The sequence below is a fragment of the Sus scrofa genome, chromosome 15 (genome assembly GCF_000003025.6).
Source record: "Sus scrofa isolate TJ Tabasco breed Duroc chromosome 15, Sscrofa11.1, whole genome shotgun sequence".
Classification (NCBI taxonomy): domain Eukaryota; kingdom Metazoa; phylum Chordata; class Mammalia; order Artiodactyla; family Suidae; genus Sus; species Sus scrofa.
The window spans coordinates 129307888-129325641 of NC_010457.5; the positions used below are offsets into that span (position 1 = coordinate 129307888).

Sequence of the window (17754 nt, forward strand, 5' to 3'; positions counted from 1 at the left end):
CTAATAGTTTACCTCCTGAGTTCCAGGAGCACTGGTCCATTTATCTCTAAGACTGGGAATCTTCCTCTAGTTTACCTGCATCCACCTACCTCGTTTACCTGCATCTGGGTTGCTTTATCCTTAGGTGTGTAGACTCCTTGTTGTCTTTCTTGTGCCTCTTTTCTCTTGTCGTCAAGACTTACTGTAAAGGCCACAGTCCATTGGCCTTGGGGGGATGAGGGGAGAATGCCTGGTCTTCAGTTTCCTACTGGGATTCCCAAGACTAGGGGTTACAGGCTCCTCCTCCTGTACCCTAGAGCCTCAGGACCTGCTTTTTCAAGGCATTATTCAGACCAGAGGTCTGCAACCAATGGTGATTTCCCTCCCTCCCAAACATTGGTGATTTGGGGACATATTTTTGGTTGTCATAACTGCGAGGGGATAGTTACTGCCACCTAGTAGGCAGAGCGGGGGTGGGGACGGGGGTGGCTGGTAAACATCCTCAATGCACAGGACAGCCTCCCACAACCAAGAGTTATCCAGCCCCACATGCCAGCAGGGCTAAGGTTGAGAAATGCAAATTTACATGAATATTACGGATCCTTGCAAGTTTAATAAAAGAACACTTGCTTATTCAAAAACTGAAAGTAGGACAGCAACACTTGTCTAAGGGATAAGCTGACCTTCACCCAATCATACACTGACTACTTTTCCTATGAGACACTTAGGCTCTTGGAGAAAACAATAATCAACAATTTGGCAACAAAAGTTTATTGATTAGTTTGCAACTTTAGGTACAACATATATAATTTCATCACATGGTTACAATTCAGTATTTGTGCTTATAGGATAAGTAAACATTCATTCGAGCACAACAAAAGTCTACGCACAATATTCTGGGGTTGTTTAAAAAATAAATATATCCTTTTCCCTCTAGGGCCCCAAAGAACCTTCAGTTCGAGATGATGGATAAATGAGAAATTTGACGTTTCTTTTTTCTTTTCTTTTTAGGGCCACATCTGCAGCATATGGAAGTGTTCAGGCTAGAGGTTGAATCAGAGCTGCAGCTGTGGGCCTTTGCCACAGCCATGGTAGCACTGGAGCTAAGTCAGATCTGTGCCTTTCACTGCAGCTTGTGGCAAAGCTGGATCCTTAACCCACTGAGCAAGGCCAGGGATTGAACCTACATCCTCGTGGATACTAGTTGAGTTCTTAACCCACTGAGCCACACTGGGAACTCCCCAAATTTGAAATTTCTTTATGCGTCAAGTTAAATGTATTACTTTAAATTGGACTATTGTTGTAATAAATGCCTAATGAGTCCTGGAAAGGATTCCTGGGGAAGAAGTGTGGTTACAGTGAAGCTTTCTTGAAATTTCAAGATGTGGATGACTCATAAGGCCAGCACTGATGGCATGGGGGCTTTGTTCACATTTAAAATTAATTCTCAGTCTTAAAAAATAGTGAAAAACCATAGTATCTCAGGAAATCTTTAATAAATACTTTCTTTGATCAAGAAAATAAAACCAGTCTAGCTCATTTAGTTGAAGGGAAAGAAGACTTATTAGAGAGAGGTTAGATACCTTTATTTTTCCAAAGAGTAAATCTCTGTTATTAAAATATGTCCATGTGATAACATTTCCTTTTTTCCCAAATTAAGTGCCCGTATGCTTAAGTCAGGAAGTCTATGATCCTACCTGTCATGTCAAATCCTGCCTCTGTCATTCTAAATGTCATCTGACTAGTGGGTCTGCCATACTGGCACCAACACATTTACAAATGAAATCATGGAGCTCAAGCATCAATCCATGACTTAAGACAAAAACCTCTTCAGTTTTCACGAACTTCTAAAGCTACCTCAATATATTAAGATAACCATCTCTTCACAATTTACAATAAAAATAAGATGTCAGTTTATTTTTTATATCATTTAATGTACACACAGATTTTATCTCAAAAGACCCTTTTTTGTAAGAAAGCTTTCCCTTGGGGTAAGAGTTTTGTAATCATGTCACTCATGTAACATGGAGATGAAAACAAGACCATTGTCAATCTCTTTCTCGGCTGAACACCAATGGTTTTCTGATTAGCTAGGATCTCAGATATAGTTGGAGAGATGTGGAATATTTATTAGAGGGCTATAGTGACCAAATGAAACCACCTCCGTAGAGGACATTGCATTGACATATTCTTGCATTTCTGTTCATATCCACTGATAAAGGTCTGAAACTGGCACGCTTTTATATCAAAAGTTTGGAAAATCCTCACCCATATCTTAAGTGTTTCCTTGGACAGAGAAACCCTTCATTGGCTCATAAACGTAAAATAAAGAACATAGCATCGACCAGTGACTTCGTTTCCAGTTGATTCACATAATTAGAGGCATTACATAGCATTTTATATTATTAAAAATATGCAAGTGCAACTTTCCTGGAGTTTATGGGCCTGGTTATAAGTTTTTCATTTGGGCCCAATTACATGTCTGTTTTCCCAGGCATTCTAATACAAGTTCTCTTGAACTCACCACAGGTTGTGTTGTTTTGTACAGACCTATATTTTGCTTTGCCTCAGGTTTATTCCATGTGCCGTCAACTTGCACAGCAGATTTTTTTAAAAATAGCTCTATTAATGTGATGGGATGTTGGAGACAGTTCAGAGCATTTGGAGCAAACCACTGTAATCTAAGCTGGAATGAAGGAAAGGGACCCTCTGCGAGGCGTAGCTGCCTTATCCCAGTTCCAAGAGCCAGTCAAAGAGACTTGGGGTCCCGTTCTTCTGCTCCTCGTGCATCTTACAGTACTGCACGACGGCATGAAAGATGTCCCCCACTTTCCAGGACTTCTGATGAACCAGCCGCACCACGTCTAGAAACTAAAGTAAAGCGCAGAGTTAGGGCTCCCATCCTCAAAGGCCTCTCATTCAACCACACTTCCCAAGCCACTGCGTCTCCAGGTTATTTTTGAGTGTCTTTACTGACAGGGAACTATATACGAGGACAGTCTCTTTTCCTTTTAGATAGTTCAGAACATTCGAGAACTCTTTCACCTGAACTGAAATTTTCCTCCCAGCAGTTGCCATCCATTGATTCGGGGAGACTACCTGAAATTCTTCTTTCAAGGGTCTATCTTTTAGATATTTGAAGAGTTTCCTCCATCTGCTTTTCTCTGGGTTAGCCGCTCTCTAGCAGGACTGTACAGCAGGGCTCCCCAGTCCCTTCTATCTGTGACACCAATAATCTCTCATTGGATGTGTACATTTAGGCCAACTAACTCAACTGTTAAACTTTTGGGTAGGGTTACTGACTGGTTCCGCATTTCATCTGGAAAAGTTCCTCCCTCATCATCAAGTTTCAAGAGATACTAGCTTTCCATTGGAACAGGAAAAAGAAAGGTTGACAAAACATCCTAGATTTGTCCCCTGGTTAATTGCATCAGCTTCCAGTGGCTACTCCTTAGAAAGTTTTTGAATGCAGGTGAATTGTGAGCTGGAGCATTGGAAGATGGGAAAATCATTATTATTCCCTTCCTAAAACTATGGGATGAAGCGCAGAATGAAAGCCTCTCAGACTCCTTAGTCAGATGTTTTTATTTTTTTGTCTTTTCTGTCTTTTTAGGGCCACACCCATGGCATGGGGAGGTTCCCAGGCTAGGGGTCTAATTGGAGCTGTTGCCGCCAGCCTATGCCACAGCCACAGCAATGCCAGATATGTTTAAAGGAAAAATAATTTTAATTATAGCTCTCAATTATTAAGAGTTGAAACTGGTAGGAAGTACGTTCATGCGGGTAATCTCATGTAATTCTGAATTAACAACTCTGTAAAGCTGGCATTTGATGCTGAAAAACTGGGGGGCTTGTGCGATGAAAAGTTGGCAGTACAACACATGGTCTTCTTACACTCCAGGCCCAGGCTCTCTCTGCTGTGTACCCTATGCGTGTTCGTGGTAGGAGAATAAGACATTGATATCTGTTTGGAACAATGAGAGAAAGGACAGGCTGGGAATCGGGTAGAGTTTAATGAGGAAGAAAAACCTATTTGTGAAAAGAGACGGGGGGTGGGCTGTAGTTACCATTTCTTCCATGTTTCCTTCTAGCATTTCTTTGTTCTGCTCATTTTGCATTTGCTCCGAGTTTCAAGATCAGCCAGAAATCAGAATGCTAATTTTTCCTGGTCTCTCCCCCTCTCTTCAGTTTGAATTGGTTAATTCCTTTCAATTATCATGGTGTTGTTTTATAGGGAGCTACTATGAAATTATGGTTCTTCTCCCAGCTGTGACAACACCAACTACTGCACAGTTAGAGAAATCAGAGCTTTATTGTACTCACTCGCCTTGTGTTGGCTTATTCACAATAAAGCAATTTTCGAGGCTGGAAAATAAAATGCTTAACTTTTAATAATGGAAACACAAACACCATCTCAAGGAGTTTTATAGGATGATGTAAAAAGCGAGACCAATGGGAAGCCGATGGCTACTGGATTACAGACAGCAATTTCCCAGGGAAGGGCATCATTTTAGCCGCTCTTAATATCAGGTGCCTACACCTAAAAGGGGCTCCATAATATCTGCTGAAGACAGAAGGTGTGAACAACCAGATGTGAGTCAAAGGCATTCACAATGATCAAGAAGATTATTTGAAATGTGGCGTGACATCCAGAATCACTGAAGATGAATTTCGTCTAAATATTCATTCCTGAGTTCATATAATGTATTTGTATATATATCATTAAAAAATTAGTGTGCACAGAGTTCCCATCATGGCTCAATGGTAACGAACCTGACTAGTATCCATGAGGACTTAGGTACGAATCCTGGCCTCCCTTAATGGGTTAAGGATCCAATGTTGCCATGAGCTGTGGAGTAGGTATCAGATGTGGCTCAGATCCCATGTTGCTATGGCCGTGGTGTAGGCTGGCAGCTGTAGCTCTAATAATTCGACCCCTAGCCTGGAAACTCTCATATGCTGCAGGTGTGGCCCTAAAAAGCAAAAAACAAAAAAACAAACAAAAAAACCCTTAGCTGTACATTTTGGGGCTGCTTACTCAATAATTTTCTACTGACAGTGTGCTCCAAAAAAACAAAAAAAGATTGGAGGCCAAGGCTGGACAGAGCCTAGACTAGTCATGGGACAGATGTCTCATCACCCTGTGACTAAGGGGGGGGTGTATGTTGTGGGGGTGGGATGCCCAGGATGTCTCTTCACTGGTCACCACAACAGCCATGAAAGATTAGCTCCAATCAGTTCTATCATGTTTCACTGTCTATTCATTGTCTGGTTTCCCTCTCAATTCTGCCTAGCTTTCTGTCCATCAGACTCTTGAAATTTTAGACTGACTAATCTTTTAGGTTCAGGCTTTGCTCAAAACACAAATACCCTCAGAAAAGGGAACATTCTCAGTGGCTATTAGTCATTCACGGAGATGCATAAAAATAATTTGTGAGCTGTTACTTGTACCTTGATGTGTATGAAAGAGCCTAGGCATGTTTTCTGTTGGACAAAGTGGTAAAACCACAAGGCTTCAGGGAAAAGGGGAGAAAGGCTGTGGTGTCTTTGCATGATTTGGTTAGTCAGACTTTCCAGCTCTTCCTGGACTGGTCTAGAAAGAAGTGCTCCCAGTGGAGAAGGCTTGAGCATCAAGTTTCTGAGAGAGGTTCATAATTTATTGATTTCTCTTCAAGATTTTCTTCAGAATCTTCCAGACTCATCACTTAAGGGTGTTTCTTCTCCCTTAGCATGCTTATAAGGATGCAGTTGATACAAAGTACACAGAAACATAAAATTAGCCTTAGCACTTTTCTTTTTCTCTTTCTGTACACACTGGCTCACTGGGCCACCATCTCATTCTCAACTTAAAAAAATTTTTTTTTAAAGTCTAGCTGATTTACAGTGTGGTGCCAACTTCCACTGTACAGCAAAATGACCCAGTCGTATATATAGACATTCCTTTTCTGTAATATCTTCCATCGTGTTCTATCCCAAGAGACTGGATATAGTTCCCTGTGATTCTTCCCAACTTTTATCTGAGAGAGAATCAAAATTCTAGAGCTGATGCCATGACTTGGTAAACCATTCCCAGAAGGCTATCTACTCCAGGCCCTTCTGGAAGCCTAAGAGAAGCTACTTTTCCAACTATTTGGGGCCTCCTGAGGGGGGGTCTCCATTGGTGATGATCACAGGATGTTGCTCCCTGGCCCAAGGTTGTCAAAACCCCTCACCAGCAAAGGCCACTCTGTCAGTAGTTGGTGGAGTGATCGCAGGCTAGACTCTGTCTCATGATTCTGCAGTCATGCGAAATCCCAATAAGGAGACTTTAAAAAAGGATGTGGCCCCACTAAACACAGCATGCGCTTAGGCTGTGATGGCTTCATCTCAGACATCGATACCTTAAAACATGCCTGGGGGCTGATGAGCAAGAAGGTCTTCACTTCTTTTATTCCTTTATTTCAACATTCTAGATAAGGAGTTCCACTGTGGCTCAGAGGAAACAAACCCAGCTAATGTTCATGAGGATGTGGGTTTGATCCCTGGCCTTGCTCCGTGGGTTAAGGTTCTGGCATTGCTGTGAGCTGTGGTGCAGGTCACAACACGGCTTGGATCTGGCATTGCTGTGGCTGTGGGTGTAGGCTGGCAGCGGTAGCTCCAATTTGACCCCTAGCCTGGGAACTTCCATATACCGTGGGTGTGGCCCTTAAAAAATTTCCTAGATAAAATTCATCTAAAAAAATTCTTTGATAAAAATGAAGCTAAGGTGGTGAACAAATAAGGAAAGGACATTTTCAGCTCATTATTATAGGCTTTTAAACACCATTCTATTTAGCAGCTAGCCTTAGATCTGTCTGTCCGTATTATTGACTTAATAATTTTATAATTGGCTTTCATATGTCAGGGATCTGCATTTTTCTTTCTAATGCACTGAAAAATAAAAATCAAAGGTTTTTATTTTCTGCCATTTCCCAACCAGTAGTAATTAGGTTCCTTTCCTTTGTATCATAATTGGCATGATGTTTTGTCTTAGAAAACTAGAATTGATATCCTGTGAAGGTACCACAATGTACTCCAAAATTCAAAGGTACTCCAAAATTCGTTTGGAGAAAAGATGCTTTATATATTCTCGAGTGCATTTACTAAATTAGATTAATGGTTTACAAAACCATATGGTAGAACCCTTGGGAGATGTTGCCAATTGTGTGAGTTTTTGAAAACATTCAGCTTAGATTTCTCAAAAGCAGCTACTTTCTTTTGCTCCAAGATGGAGTTCCATTTCATTAAGCATGGGCAAGCTAGTCTTTATATTGCTTCTGTAATTATGCCCTGTAGAGTGGTGATTCTCAACCTTGGCTGCATCCTAGAACATGCAGGGACCTTGAGAAAATCCGAGTGTGGGTTTCATACCAAGAGGCGATTCTGACTTAATTGGCTAGAGCGTTGGGTTTATAAAAGCTCCCCAGATGATTTTAGCTCTTGACGTTGAGAGCAATGATAAAAGATTCCATTCAAGGTGGAACTATATCCAATCTCTTGGGAGAGAACATAATGGAAGATAGTATGAATGTACATGTGTATGACTGGATCACTATGCTGAACAGCAGAAACTGGCACAACACTGTCAATCAACTACAAAGAAGGCCAAAAAAGTTAAAAAAACCAAAAAAAATTTAAAATGTTCTTGAAAAAAAAAGGCAACTTCTTATGTTTACAAATGAAGGTGGATTAGTAAGAGGCTTAGTATCTGTTATGGACTGAATGTTTCTGTTCCCCCATGATTCATATACTGAAGTCTTAAGACACAAACATGATGGCAGTAGGATCTTTGGGACGTAATCAGATTTCAATAAAGTCCTGGGGATGGGACCCCCCCTCGGCCCATGATGGGACTCCAGCCCTTATAAGAAGAGGAAGGGACACCAGTGCTCATTGTGCCATGTGAACACAGAGAGGATAAGGTCCCTCACCAGGAAGTGCATCTGCTAGTAACTTGACCTTGGACTTCTCCACCTGCAGGACTAGGAGAAGCAAATGTCGGTTGTTTAAGCCACTCTCTCTGGTATTTTATTAGAACAGCCTGAGCTGACTAAGACCATTGTTAATTCTTCCTGATTTTTCCTTACTTCGTCATATATTTTTTTCAAAACTGAGAGTTTAAGGCATAGTGTTTTGGGGAAGCTGGGGTAACAGGAAATGCCATCAACGTTTTCTCTCTTATTCTCTTTCCGCTACTTTGCAGTGGAAAAGAATAAGAAATTAAAGGTGAGCGGACTCCTTTTCTGACCCCCGCATTCTCAGTGGGGTAAGTCTACATCTGTCTTCTCTTTGCACAACTCTTCTACGTGCTGCTTTCAAGAAAAGGAAGTGATCTGAAAACTATAATAAAAAATTTTTTAAAAAAAAGAAAAGAAAGTGATCCTCAGAATGAGCTCAAAGATGAGAAAGACAGTTGATTTACGGTGAGGCCAGTTATCAGCTCATTCCAGCTCACAGAAGCTCATTGAATTTAAACAGAAATAAAAGAGCTGAAGAGCAATAATGCTTTGGATCTAAAGCATGGGACAGTTAGCTAATTGATATGTCTTTTTTTTTCAAACAGTTGCTCTCCTAATTTTTTTCCCTGCCTTGAATTAAGTAGATTCAATTTAATCGATGTCAAGGTCATTGTGAATTAAATTCATAAACCATTTTAGATTTTCAGGTGTTAGGATTCTCAGCAATCTTTCCTCTGGAATTTAGCTTAAAAGCCACCTCAAATTCTGCCACTTCTTCATGAGATTTCTTATGGAAGGGAGTCTCAAACTTTAGCATTCATCGGAATCACCGCAATTGAGGAGAATTGTTTAAAATGCACATTCCTGGGCCCGTCTCTTAGAAAGTGAGTCCCAAGAAGGGGCCTGGGAATATGAATTGTAAATAAATGTCCAGGGTGATTATGTGCATTTGTTCAAGGTCACAGGGTGAGAAGTCCTTTATCAGATGGGGGCTTGTCCACGATAAGCCCCCATCACATTTCACATACGGTCTGTACAACATGAACCTTTCTTGGTTTATAGTCTCTCCAACTCGGGTTCCTCCTGAACTGCGATGTGAACTCCAAAAGGATAGGAAATTTTGTTTCTTTTGTTCCCTGTATCTCCAGAGCCTAGAAGAGTGCTTGGCCTGTTGTACACGTTCGATAAACTTTTGATGAATGTTCTGAATGTATGACGACGTTCAAGCGGACTTAGTATTTTCACACTTAACTGGAACACCTAAAGAGAAAGCTTGAAAGTGAGGGTGTCATTTATCAGAGAGGAGCGACAGTACACTGGGCACCCAGGATGTTTGGAATTTGCCTTTGGAACTGAAATAAGGCTGGACTTATTTATAAGCTGACATTAAGTGCCCTTCAATTCCAGGGTCAAGTTCACAGGTAGAGGAGGAAAGATGAGATGCTTCAGTATTTGGTTATGATGTCCTCTGCCCTTTTAGCTCATGCTTGCTTTTTTCCCCCACAAGGCAGGAGGGTTATTAAGTTGAGAACACCATCAAGGGAGATGTGTTGGCTAAATTAATTTACCCAAAAAATTCAGAATTTATACAAATGGGAACTCATCTGTGAACGGTATTTCGTACTCTGGTGACTGTGGGGAAATGCCAGTGCTGAACTCGACACAGTCATTTCTTTAACCTCCTCCAGGCTGATGAGGAGCTAATGAGACACTGTTGCTCTCAAGTGACACAGCTTCCTCCGTTGGAAGCCGCAACCTCTCTTTCACACCACTTGAAAACGCCCGCTTAACTTCCTGGCTAATTAAAAAAAAATCAGAATGAGGTCTCCAAAGGCACCCTGGATAAAAGAAAGGATGTCAAAATTTTGCATGAGGGTTTGCTTTATTTAACTAGGGCTGTCACAGAACTGGGCACAGACAGTGCCCATTTATGGAGAAGCCATTACGTGGAGGGAATCTTAAGTGACTCTGTAATAAAAGTTAGAAGATTCAGTCCCTAAAATTATATTACTTTGACAAAAGCTCTTTCAGCTGATGTTAAACAGGAGTGAAACATCATTTAAATGTTTATCTTGATAACGCTAGTGGAATATTTCTTTTCTTTTTTTTTTTTTTTTTTTTGTCTTTTTGCTATTTCTTGGGCCGCTCCCGTGGCATATGGAGGTTCCCAGGCTAGGGGTTGAATCGGAGCTGTAGCCACCGGCCTAGGCCAGAGCCACAGCAACGCTGGATCCGAGCCACGTCTGCAACCTACACCACAGCTCATGGCAACGCCGGATCGTTAACCCACTGAGTAAGGGCAGGGACCGAACCTGCAACCTCATGGTTCCTAGTCGAATTCGTTAACCACTGCGCCACGACGGGAACTCCCGGAATATTTATTTTCTAAGAAAAATAATTATGAGCAAAGACCTGCATCCTCTTTGAGAACTGAAAATCAATATCCAGTCAAAGCATCATTTATGTAATCAAGGTGTTAATGACACATCCTTTGTCCTTTCATCTAAGGAAAATTTATGAAATTTATATAGAGTGTTATATTATATTATTATATTATATATTATTATTATATTATGGTGTTATATTATTACAGAATGTTATATTCATATAGAGTGTTACATTGTTTCCTCAAAATGCTGGATGTATTATAAAAACCTACTCCATAAAGACACCATCTGAAGATGCACCATGCAATGCTTTTTATTCAGGGAGAGGCTGAAGAAAAAGTTGGAAACCAACCTGCCTTTCATTTTCTCAGAAAATTGAGAATGTACTCCAGTTGAGAACATTTTTGTTCCCCTCTCCCCCCACCCACGGCAGAGTGTCTTGGGCTTGTATATGGCAGGAGGGAGGGGTCAAATGTGAAGTGCTCTGCCACTGCGTCTTTGGCACTGGACAGTCTGGATGATGAGATGGAAGGAGAGTTTATCAAATAGTGAACCTCTCTTCACCTTGCAAATAACGGTATGGTGAAGTACGAGATGGTATCTAGATTCACATGGCATAGAACTAGGCAGTCCTACACGAAGAGAAACACAAATTACAGGCTGGAGAGAGAGGCTGAAGTGGAAGAGGGCACAGAAAACAAATTAGGTCTCCTCAATTTTCCCAATAGCCAGTCCTGTTGGCTGGTGATGAAGAAATGCTGTTCTAGTTACCATGTGCCTGAGTGAAAAGATAAAGGACCTTTCATTTCAGGCTGCTAGATTTTGGCATTGAGGGTTAAAATGCAATTACCACTTTAAGAAAACCTAGATTGTCACCCCAAGGCAATTCAACTTGAGAGAGATACACTCTTAGGAGGTATTTGTGGAGAAAGTGAGGTTCCAGGACTAGGCTCAACCATCACTACCTGAGAACTCTTTCATGGACCAGCCTCTTTGAGTCTTGCCTTCTCATCAGTAAAAAAAGGACAAAGTATCCATTCTGCTCTTCTCACAGTGTTGCTGAGAAAAAAGTATAATGAGTATGTGGAAGTAATTTGTGATAATGACATTAAAAAATGCACAGTGGCAGTGATCAGCAATATCCTAAATCAGCTCCCAAGATTTTCTGTCTTCATTCTCAGTACCATGAATAGGATGAGATAATTACACCTATATTAGGTTACTTTAAATGGTAAAAGGATTCTCCAGTTAATTTTAATTCAGTCAAAAGGGAGACCATCTGGGTCTTGCATGGACCCATTAAAAGCAGAAAATTTTCTCTGGCTCCTGGCAGAAGTAAGAGAGATTGACAGCATGAGTACATGGAAGAACCACATGGAAAGAAGTGTGGGCAGCTTCTAGAAGCTGAGAGTGAACCTTGGCTGATACTTACCAAGGAAATGGGAACTTCAGTCCTACAACCACAAGGAACTGAATAAGGGCAACAACCCCGACAAGTTGGAAGCTTACTTCTCTCTCCAGTTTCCAGATAAGGGCCCACCCAGCCTGACATCTTGCTTTCTGCCTTGTAAGACCCTGAACACAGAATTCTCTCCAACTTCTTGCAACAGAACCGAGTACTGCTGTCTTAAATTAGTAAATTTGTGACAGCAGTACTCAGTTCTGTTGTTAGAAAACTAATCAAGCAATATATTATTAATTTGATTTTTTAAAGCATACTTTTAAATTATGGGAAATTGATCTTGAAGACATTACCAGATAGATTCTTACTTTAATTTTAATATTTGAGATTCTATAGCCGTTAGTGGTTGGTCTCAGAGATAGGGAGTTGCTATTAATAAATGTTGGTGAAGGGTTTATTCCTCAGCTTTTTATTTCTGGTATAATTTTTTTGGTAGGTGGAGAATAATGAGAAAGTCTGCCCAATGCAAATCTATTTAGTAGGGAATTAAAAATGCCTCCTCTTTGACACCATGCCACAGTTTGTTTTCATTATCAGTGTGGTGTTGCTTTGGTTTCTAGTATATATCAAGCCTTTCCTTCTCTACCTTTTATTGAAATGAGTGTAATGAAGAGGTTGGGTCCAGAGTGAGGAAACACACACATACATAGCAGACTCTGACATCTCAATTTACTTTCTCATCATCACCAAACTAGCTGAGACAAACTGACAGTCCAAGAAACAGTTACCATGATTATGCAGGTGGAAGGCTTCAAAGTTCATAATTTCCAGGTGAAATGCCAAGAACAAAAAATTCAAATTCATGATTGCCAAAGAGGAGGGGGGAGAAAGTGGGATAGACTGGGAGTTTGGGGTTGGTAGACGCAAACTATTACATTTAGAATGGATAAGCCATGAGGTCCTACTGTATAGCACAGGGAACAATATCCAGTCTCTTGGGATATAGGCCATGATAGAAGATAATATGAGAAAAATAATGCATACATATGTATGATTGAGTCACTATGCTATACAGCTGAAATTGACTCAACACTGTAAATTAACTATACCCTACTACTAATAAAAACAAATCCAAATGGGTTAACTGGGCACTTGTGAGTTTCAAGCAGTGACAAAAAACACAAAGCTTTATGATTAACTCCCAAGCAAGGAACGTGGTACCTTTTCGATTCTGTTTTCCTGAGATTTCTTAAAGTAGATAGTGGGGATCCCGAGTTCAGAGGCAGCTATCCACTGCAGAGTGGCTCGAAGCTCAGTGTCAGGACACTCCGGTTCCAGGTCAAAGTTGATCACCAGCAGGCTCCCCTGGCGGTGGGCTGTTCCCACTGGCGTTGCAGAGGCATGTTCTGAACACAGACACAACCACCTTACTATGTTTCCCACAGGAAGGTCACGGGGAAATTGTGTCTCGAAATTACGGGAACGTGGCTTACCCTCTATGTTTTCTGACTGTCCTTTAAGACTCTCCTTTTCTTCTACTAATTCACTTTGGGAGAAAACAACAGTATATGGTTGGTAATGTTTAGGAAGAATAAGCTGTAAATGGAAGATGAGGCGATGGGTCTTACTGATCTAAAAGTGTCTCAAGTTGCACATATTGATCGTATTTGTAGAATAAAGTAACAACTAGGGAAATACCAACATGGCAATTACTTAGGACTATTGAATCGGCCATAAATAATCCTGACACCCCCCCCCAAAAAAAAATACCAGATAAACTGCATCATTTTAGTTGGGATAACTGTTATGGTGAGACTCTGAGAGCTGCAACCTTCTTTCCTCCTCAACCTCCCTTCCATAGATTTGAAGAGTCAAGGAAAGATTTTTGTAGGTACCTAGATCTGGTTTGAAGACATATCTTTCTGTATTTTACTTGTCATTTAAAGGATCATATATTTCTATCTTGAGAAGATTGTTTTTTCTCTGTATTATGATAGCAATGTACACTTGCAATTTAGTCTAGGAAAATATGTTTCTACATGTTTCAGGTTCTTGGACCTAAAATAAGGGAAAAGATAACTGCAAACTTTAGGACTTCAATTGTGTGACAAAATACCTCAATTAGTTGAATTTTTTCCTTTTTCTTTCTCTTTATTGGGAAGCTATAGTAGGCTGGGGGGTGGATTAGAACTAGAGACTCATAACTGAAATGAGGATTTCATTAGATATAATCATGTTCAATGTCTGAAATGTTTTCATGTAGTGAGTATTATTAGGGAGCCTTGCAAATAGTGGCTGGCCTCAGTAAATGCTTTTGAAATGAGAAGATATGGCCCTGCAGCTGAAAGGACGTGACCATCTCGGGAAAGCCATGGTTGTTCCGTACTTTTGTCCTGTCTAGAAACTCAAAGTGCAGGTGTTCTTAAAAATGGGTCTTTTTACAGGAGAGGATTATCCCTTATATTCTCTGTTACTGCTCAGACTCAGCTAATAAATTCAACTATATTCCTGATATCAAAAGAAAGTATAATGTTCTTTCCTGCACACCTAATTATTTTTACAAGCATGGCCCATTTCCCAAGGGAGTAGATTTTCTGCCAGATCTCTGAATGACATAAATGAAACAACATATGGCAGATCCAGTTTCTGTTTTTATGGGGCTGCAAGGTGTTGATATGGGTGGAGGTGGTCTGGGTTTTCTCTGAACATATGTAGTCCATGGGGTCCTGGGCTCAGACAGGAGAGAAAATGGACAAAAGAGCTAAACAGATGTTTCCCAAAGAAGAAAAATGAATTTACCCCAAAATAGTTTTTCTTTGTTTTGTCACCTTTAAAAGACAAAACAAAACAAACCCAAGATAATGTGTATGGTCATCTCTACTTGTGAGTGATGGCTCTGTGGGAAAATAAAGGGTGCACTGCAACCTTTAATCACTGAAGTATTCCTGCTGGCAGAATACCTGATTAAATAGTGAACAAAATGCTTTAGCTATAGAGAATAGTCAAAAAAAGAAAAAAACAGAACAGGGAGCAACTTTAGCTCTATACTTTACTTTCATTTTTCTGAAATTTCAGAAGTCTCCAAAAAATAAGTTGTAATAGTCAAAAATAGACTTCATTTAATTTTCCAGAGCAATCACAACTTCTAGATGTGGTCCTGACCTCAAGTTGCCCTTTCTTCAGGCAGCATATTTTATGTCATACACATTGTACTTGTTTGCCCTTGATCTTTTAAAAGGTCCTCCTATGGTGGGGAGCAGATGTAAAGATGGCACATCTCCATTTGGTATTAGACACGTTAATGGCAATAATCCCAGGTGTCTACCGGTAAAAGAAAAGCCATTCATACTATATTCTATTGAACAATAAATAGTCTTTGCTAGTTGGCACCGTACAACTGAAATGGATTTTTGCTTCTCCGTGTCTGACTAGTTAAAATGACATATATGTCTGATCAGATGGATAAGCTTTATCCAAAATGGTTATATCATAGGGGGCAGATTTGAAATCCAGAAATCAGGTGGTTGGGAGGATGAGGCTACTGAAAACCTGAGTTCTCCCTCCAGTGACATGAACACACATGCCTGGGAACCACAGCAGTACAGACAGGATGGAACCAGTGGCCAGGCACAACCTGAATGATCAAAATGGAGAGCCAGATGGAATTGGAGTAGCGGTCTTACAATCATTGTATCTTGGTAGCTACTTACTTAATCATGGGAGAAGATGGCATGCTTTCCTGATAAATGTCCAGGTCCATAATGCCAAGACTGCTAGTGGCACTACTGTTGCCATTGCTGACAAAGCAAAAGTTTACATATTAATGCCAGTCTCCACCACCTGGCCACACTGCCAACATGGATGTTCCACCATTCTGGTCCCCAGAAGAATATCGCTTTGTGTCAGCCTAAGCGGATATTTATTTCTGACCAAATCAGGGGGAAACACAATAAAAGACATTTTTTGGCTCAAGCTAATTGTCTTCACCATAATCATTGTCATCATCAACGTTCTGTCATTTCTGCAGTGGAGTCAGACCTGGTGGATCACACCTAGTGGGTGACAATTAGCATGACTCCTTTCTTTTCCATTCTAGTAACCGTCAGGATGTTTATCTATCAGCAAGGGACTCTTTGGGTACACCTCCAGAGACTAAGATACTTCTGAGAATGCTGACTTCAGGGAGATTCAGGAATGCTTATCTGCCTGCTTCTTGGCTTTGAAAGAAACCAGTGGATGTTCTCCCTTTGTCATTGAGGGGATTTTTCTGAGGGATATGCCATAGGATACACACTTGGCTCATTTTTTTTCCCCTATGGGACTGCAGAATTTACACAGTTGGGCAATGCCAAAATTTTCTGGCGTCTTTATCTTAAAATCTTTGAGAAGGAGCCACAAGTGATAATTTATGTGTCATAGAGAACAAGGGATCCTGCATTGCATCACTTTTGTAGAGAGCAAAATCAACATATGGTCTAATAACTAGTTCAGAGTTTCTTTACCGAAACAAAGAAGAGTTAAGCCCAGTTTTAGGCTCTGTCTGTACTTCCAAAATGGAATGCCTCCAATTTCATCAAACCCACTGAGTTTCCTCATGCCGTCTCTATTTTCCAATGACGTCACTTCCAAGTCAGGATTCCAAAGGGTGAGTGCTGTAATGGTATAGTCTTCCCTCAGGAGTTCCAGGAATAGGCAGCTAAACCCCCTCATTTCAAATTCCTGTCTTGGATTTTGCATGGGGTGCTGAATGTATACACTGATTGAAGTCTGATGACTCAAACATTGTGCTGGAGGTAATTAACTGTGTAAATGAATGCCAAGTCCAAGGATTAAATTCTATTTGCTCCTTATCTCTATACTGTAACATTTCCCACTAGTTTTAAAATTTTAGATAAATTGTTTAACATTGTGAAAGATTCCTAAGTCTAAATGGACTGAACTGCTAGAAATAACACCTTCAAGGAACAATACCTGCAGATACATTTGAAGCCTGCTTTCCTATTGGCTTTTCTGGAAGTGGACTCATTGGCTTGATATCAAATAAGATCTGGGGCATAAATGTGAAGATTCTTCTCATTTTCACCTAGAAGACTAATTTTTAGTTTGGATTTCCTGATTGGCTCAGGTCCTCGCAAATCTAATCTCTCTTTAGCTCCTCTCTGGTTTCTCTAGAGCAAAAATACAGAGGGAAAGGCAGAGGAAGAGGAGCAACAGGCCAGAGGACACAGCACAGTGTAGAAACCCTTACCTCATATAAACCCAGCCCGTCTTGCATCTGAAATACAAACCAATTAGAAAGAAAGTATCCAACATACCAGGTGTAACAGCAGCTCTTATTAAAAACTCACAGTGCCGATGCAGTAGCTGGAGCTTGCAGAGGAGGGAACACAGCTGACTCAACATTGGCCAAGGTAATTGAAATCACAACTGGATATTAAGATAGCTCACAGCACAAATCATGATAGGCAGGCACTTTGTCCTAGTGGGTTAGGGTTAGGGTTAGGGTTAGGTTCCTTTTTGCTCTCTCTCTTAGACACCCTTTCCAGAGAACAGTTTAAAATGCATTTCTGGAATCTGTGTTGATACCAGTTTCCCTGGTAAGTCAGTTAAAGAGTAGGTACCTCATGGATCGCTCACTGAGCTGCAGGAAGCTGCTTGTGTCATCTGGGTTGTCCTCCTCATTGGCGAGCTGGGACCAGCTGTCTGTGCTCTCCCCACTGCTGCCAGGAGGGTTGGGGAACTCATCAGGGGCTCTGCCTTCTGGTGAGATTTCAGCCTCTGGTACATCTTTGGCGTCAAGTCTGTCGCTGTAAATGGTAAGATGTTACCAAGAGGGCAGGTGCAAGACCAACCTTTTCAGGGGAACTTCACTGGATGCTTTGTGGAACATGCATCTCCATCACAGCGGGCAGGATGTCCAAGGACACAGGTGGAATCTTTCTTTTAGGCTAATCCTCTGCTGTTACCCTAAGTCCCATATTGTTCTTTCAGAATTGCTCTCTCTATCAGC

At 40.9% G+C, this 17754-nt stretch overlaps 1 protein-coding gene across 7 annotated transcripts in view; it reads right to left on the minus strand.

Annotated features, from left to right (window-relative positions):
* SPHKAP (SPHK1 interactor, AKAP domain containing) overlaps positions 734-17754 on the minus strand; it is a 152522-nt gene continuing 135501 nt past the window's right edge. For 5 of the 7 annotated variants that reach the window (XM_021074882.1, XM_021074881.1, XM_021074880.1 and 2 more), the window contains 5 exons: positions 17366-17551; positions 15455-15541; positions 13238-13290; positions 12966-13150; positions 734-2850 (listed from right to left, as the gene is read on the minus strand). In XM_021074882.1, coding sequence (XP_020930541.1) covers positions 2707-2850; positions 12966-13150; positions 13238-13290; positions 15455-15541; positions 17366-17551 — 655 coding nt within the window. In that variant the 3' untranslated portion in view covers positions 734-2706. The remainder of the gene's footprint in view (positions 2851-12965; positions 13151-13237; positions 13291-15454; positions 15542-17365; positions 17552-17754) is intronic. The other 2 variants (XM_021074884.1, XM_021074883.1) reach the window with 1 other exon arrangement.